A 6,000-nucleotide genomic window follows, 5' to 3' on the forward strand; every position below is an offset into this window, starting at 1 on the left:
ATCTGGCAAGGTTTTGCCCACTGACTTAGTCTGTTTAAATCCCTCTGCAGACGCTTGTGTTATCCTCACCACTTGATTTCCCCCTCCACCGTTCTTGTGTCATCTGTGAACTTGGTGATTGCACATTCACTTTCTTCATCCAGGTCATTAGTATATTATTTGTACAGTGTGTATTTATTTTATTAGCTTATGTCATGTACATATAGTTATGTTTAAACATATTGTTAACTACTGGTAAATTCTTCAAAACTGTTGCAAACTCAACCATTTTTTGGAAAGACCTACACTCTATTTTACTTTATCCTTCGAGTGGATACTTTTTAATTGAAATTGTTTCCTTTATCTAAGAAAAACCAGAATCCTATTTTGCTAATGATATTCCAATTTGATTAAAGCAGAGCAATGAATTAAAGGATGAAGTCAAGCTAATTGTTCTCCTTTAATTAGACTGAAATTCGCCGAGGAGGGAAAAGACAAACGGAGAGGGAAAAAAAGAAGATGATTCTGGCAGAGAGACGCAAATCTCTGGATATCGATGACCTGAATGAAGATGAACTGAAGTAAGGATAAAGTTGCTTTGTTGATTCTTTGCCTACTAATTTTTCACATCTAGTTCCCGGAGTCTGCTTGAGAAATAATCCAGTCTTCAATTGTTATTCTATTTTTGTACTGATTTGCTCCAATATCTCACCAGGATTCCATTGGGAAAACAGAGGAATCTGTAACATTTTAGGCCCATACAATAAAGTTCATCTGCTTTTTATGTCATTACTAATTTAGGATTTTCATAAAGGACTCCAGTCAAACTTAGAGCAATGTTTCCATCATTCTACAATGTTTATATTACTGTGTGAACAGGGAGAAAGGCAGGGAGCTGTGGAAGTGGCTTTACCAACTGGAAGCAGAAAAATTTGACTTACAGGAGAAAATGAAACAACAGAAATATGAGGTGCGTAGAAGTGTGAATATTTTTGCTAGATTGAATTTTCACAACCACTTTTTTTTACCAGCCGTGTATAGTCCAGTTTGAGTTTTGATAAAGTTGATGAACATCACAATGTTGCATTCAAAACTAGGTAACCACTTTTTCAGTAACCAGTTATGTTTTGTACATCAATGTGACTTAACTCCAGCATTTTCTACTCACTGTGACCCAACCTCCAAACGAAAATCTCTATATAATGTAAAAGGAGATATATACACATGCATTGTGAAAGATTATGAAATAGAGATTATTTATTCCACTGACAATGAATCTTGGAGATGTTAATCAAACTGTGAACCTACGGCCCTCCGTTTTGATAAGAATAGGTTCTGGAAACAGTCCGGCAGTAATAATACTGTATTGATTGCCTTTGGAATTATGGCAAAAAAAAGTGATGGTTATTGCTCAGTCAATCTTGTTTTCAGCTCAAAAATAGTACCTTTTTTTGTAAACAAAACTTTAAATGGAAAAGTATTTATGTGCATTTTATGTGTATTCACATCTCCTCTTTAAAATTGTAAGTTGTACACTGTGTGGGAAATGGCTTCAATTTAGCACTGAGTTCCAATGGTCTGCTGGCCTCCAGTTCCCCAAATATGAATCGCATCCTTTATCCCTTTGTCCTACTGATGAAATTGGGACCTGTTGGAAATGGAAGCAAGACTTCTTGATCCAGAATCATTGCACATTTTGAATCAGTTTCCATGATTCCTTTAAAATCTGGACTTTAGCTTTAGGGAAAACGTTTGTTTTTTCTTTGGTTTCACCACATTACTATTCCCACCATTGAAATTGTTGACCCTTCCCTTTATGTAGCTATAAATATTTAAGCTCTTCTCAAGCACAAGACTTCACCCCAACTCTGAATTGATCTCTTGATGGCTCATAATACTGTGCGTCTCAATTGAATATGGCAATGAACTAGAAATAAGACAGTGGTTCAGAGCTAAGTGATGGAGTTCTTTCTTAAGTACACCCAAAGGGAAATGCCACCACAGAAGAATATAGATTTCATCTACAAACTACTTTCTACGCAGTATGTTTCATTTTGATCAATGTTCATTGGAGATGATCAACAATAACACAAAATACTATAGGAATTAGGACAGCTGTACTTATTGAATGAAATCAGTTTTTTTTCCTCACTTATAGGATTTCTTCCTTATTTGACCTGGTAAACTAAGTTTTTTTTTTCACTTCTTATTGTGTTGTAGATTAATGTACTTCGAAACCGAGTCAATGATCACCAGAAGGTGTAAGTATTGAACACTCAATGCCACATTTACCATGTTGACATGATCTATACCTCTCATTATTAGACCAATCACATCATAGTTTGTTGATCTGTAATAGTTTTTGTAAAACCTGGTCCCAGTTATTTCACATTATACCAAGTTTATGGTTTCTGTAAGCACATTAAGGGTCTTCCAATTGTTTCTGATTAATTCATAGGAATGTGGGTGTTGCTGGCACACCCAGCATTTACTGCCAATCCCTAATTGCCCTTGAGAAGACGGTGGTGAGCTGTTGTCTTGAACCACTGCAGCCTATGTAGTGTAGGGACATCCAAAATGCTGTTAAAAGGAGTTCCAAGTTAAGGCATTGTGTGATTAGGAGGGGAAATAAGAGGTGGTGATGGTCCCATGGATTGGATGCGTTGTTCTTGTAGATGGTGCAAACTGTGGGGTTAGACAATAGGGTCTAAGGAGCTGTGGTGAGTTGCTGTAATCTATCTTGTTGATGGTACACACAGTTGTCACAGTGCATCAGTGATATAAGTGGTGAATATTGAAGTTGTTAGATGTGTGGGCAGTCAAGTGGATTGTTTTGTTCTGGATGATGTCAAGCTTTTTGCGTGTTGTTGGAGCTGTTCTCATCCGGGCAAGTGTAAACTATTCCTTCTCACTTTTGACTTGTGCCTTGGAAATGATGGACAAACTTTGAGGAATCAGGAAGTGAATTACCTTCCAAAAAGACTTCCAAACTCTGCCCTATTCTTGGAGCCATACTATTTGTATGTTTGGTCAAATTTAGTTTCTGGTCAAGGTTAACCCCAAGGCCGTTAATGGGAAATTCAGCAAATGTCAAGTGGTGAAGGTTAGGTTTTCTCTTGTTGGAAATGGTCATTGCCTGGTACTTCTGTAGCAAAGGTTTTTCTTGCCACTTACCAGTCCAAGCCTGAATGTTGTCCAGATCATGCTGCATATGGACATGGATTGCTTCAGTATCTGAGCATCTTGCAATCACCAGCGAACATCCCAAATTTTTTAAAAATTCATTTGTGAAATGTAGATGGTAGTGATCCTAGGTTTAGAAGAAGCTATCTAAGGAGCCTTCTAATGGAGGGCAAGTCATTGATGAAACAGTTGAAGATGGTAGAACCTAGACACGCCCTGAGGAACTCCTGCAGAGATGTCGTGGAGCTGAGATGACTAACTTGCAAAAACCACAACTATCTTCCTTTGTACTACATATGATTCCAACCAGCTGAGAACTTTCCCTCTAATACCATTAAACACCAATATTTCTTGGGCTTCCTGATGCCACTCTGTCAAACACTGCCCTGATGTCAAGGGCAATCACCCTCACATCTACTCTTGAGCTTAAAGCTTTTGTCCATGTTTAAACCACGGCTGCAATGAGGTCAGGAGCTGAGTAGGTTGTTTTGTTAATGTCATATGATCGCACTGTTGTGACGTTTCAACATTTTACTAAGGATTAAGAGTAGACTGATGAGGTATTGGTTGGCTGGGTTGGAATTGTTGCGTTTATTTTATGGACCAGACATGTGTTGGTAATTTTTCATGTTGTTGCGTAGATGTCAGCGTTATAACCATACTGGAACTGCTTGGCAATTTGTATGACTGGTTCTGGGGACATCAGGAGGAGGTTGAGTTGGATTAACTCAGCAATTCTGCCTGAAGATTCTTGCACATTTTTCAGCCTTGACTTTTGTATTGATCTGCTGCGCTCAGCTGCAGTTGAGGATAGGAATATTTGCAACGATTTCCCCTCTGGCCCAGCTTCTCTGCACTGGGTCCTGCTCATACCCATTAAGCTCCTCAACTCCTCTCTGCTGTTATGTACCTTCTCTCTGGTGTTCCAGTCAAAGGGTTGTTCTCTCCCATGTTGCTACCGATGCACTCGCTAATGAATCCCTCAGCAGCACGTGCAGAGAATTGGCCTGTTATTGGAGAGGCAACTCAATGTTTCTTTCACAGCACCCCTATAACCTGGGTGTTTTGGAGGAAGATTCGCCCTCTCTGACTGGAAAGCAGCACACTCCGGAAAGGAGCCAATTGGGGAGTAGTGATTCATTCGATGGCAGGCTGGGGGTTTCTATACGTGGTAATAAGCGGGAAGTTTCTTTTTGATGTCTAACCTAATTCCACAAGATTTTTGTGGCATCTAGAATCAATGTTGAGGACTCCCAGGGTGTCTCCCTCCTGACTATATACCACTGCACCTCAACCTCTGATGGTTATGTCCTTTGTATGGAGCAAGGCATTCCCAGGGATGGTGGTTATGTTTTCTGGTTTTTTAAGGCAAGAGTCTGTGAGAATGCCCTTGTCAGACTGTTGCTTTAATGACCTATGGAAAACTCTCCCAATTTTGGCACAGTTTCTCAGACGTTAGTAAGGAGGTCTTTACAGGTTCAAGTGGGTTACACATGCTGTGGCCATTTCTATGCCTTGGTTAATGCAGGATAGTCGGCCTTGTTTTGTTCCTTTTAGCAGACATTGTAGTAGTTAAATATCACTAAGCAGCTTGCTAGACCGTTTCAAAGGAATGTTGAAAGTCAATCACATTGTTGCCATGGCTGTGGAGTCACATGTTGGCCAGACCAGGTGAGGATGGCAGCTTTACCTATCTAAAGGACATTGTGGGTTTTTATGACAATAGAGGATAGTTCTGTTGTCATCAGAACTAAGGCAGGCTTTCAATTCCCGATTTTATTAATTGAATTTGAATTTAAATTCCACCAAGTGCTGTGATGGGATTTAAACTCATGTCCCCATGGGTTTATGTTTTACTATTGCAGTGATAATATGACAACGTCACCACCCCCTCCATCAATCAACAGTAATTGATCAACATTTGTCCAGACCATTATTATCTGATTTTTGTTCTATAAATTCTCATTTTCTTACACTAAACCATACTGAAATAATCTTTTACATTCCTGTTTTATTACAATTCCCCCATCTTCATCACATTTAATACTTTTCATTCTCTTAGGTTTTCTTTAGCCTCTTGCTAAATAATTATTGGAACATGCATACCTACATTTGAATAGCAAAGATTCATTTAATGGGAACTTGGTTAAGTACATGAAGGCCAAAGAAATAGAGAAATAAGCTGATAAAGTAGATGGAATCAAGTGAGAGGAGAATCTTACAAAGCATAAATACCAGCATAGACTTAAAAGACCTGCTTCCCTTCTGCAAATTCTATGTAATGTGAAGTTGAAAAAAGCTGCAATAATTCATCACTTTTTTTCCCCTTTTTAGCTCAAAGCGTGGCAAGGGGAAAGTTTCATGTCGTTGGAAATGAGGGAAATGTGGAATTGCTTCTGATATTGGGCAGAAACATTTGTCAAATGATCCTGTAATCTCAATGCCAATTGTTCGACCACCCTCAGTCAACTTGTATCACATCCAGTCTAATTCTTTTAGTTTCTTTGAAAGAATATTCTCAGTTTAATACTGTAGTTATCACATCATTCAATGTTTTAGTATCTATAATAACAAAGCCCTTGTTTTGTTTTAAGTATTTCATTTTTTGTTCAAAGTGGTCAAGGTTTTGCATAATAGTTGTTTCTTTGTAGTGAATGAAATCTGACAACTATTTAAGTATTTATGAAAGCAGAAAGCAAATTACTGCAAACCATAGCTATGGGAGAACTATTTCAGGATTGCTGCTTTGTGCTGGACTATCAATTGGGTAGAGCTGATGATTTGAGGCGTTTGAATATTTCGAACTAATTTGTAAAGAATGTTCCATGAAGAACGCGT

General features: G+C 38.5%; 1 protein-coding gene across 1 annotated transcript in view; it reads left to right on the top strand.

Annotated features, from left to right (window-relative positions):
* The window catches only part of LOC109932977 (troponin T, cardiac muscle), a 27,888-nt gene extending 22,267 nt beyond the window's left edge, over nucleotides 1-5,621 (top strand). Inside the window, exons 9-12 of the mRNA XM_048611837.1 lie at nucleotides 448-560; nucleotides 859-949; nucleotides 2,200-2,240; nucleotides 5,497-5,621. Coding sequence (XP_048467794.1) covers nucleotides 448-560; nucleotides 859-949; nucleotides 2,200-2,240; nucleotides 5,497-5,539 — 288 coding nt within the window. The 3' untranslated portion in view covers nucleotides 5,540-5,621. The remainder of the gene's footprint in view (nucleotides 1-447; nucleotides 561-858; nucleotides 950-2,199; nucleotides 2,241-5,496) is intronic.
* The last annotated feature ends 379 nt before the right edge of the window (nucleotides 5,622-6,000 follow it).

This window comes from Rhincodon typus, chromosome 25 (assembly GCF_021869965.1).
Source record: "Rhincodon typus isolate 14 chromosome 25, sRhiTyp1.1, whole genome shotgun sequence".
Lineage (NCBI taxonomy): Eukaryota > Metazoa > Chordata > Chondrichthyes > Orectolobiformes > Rhincodontidae > Rhincodon > Rhincodon typus.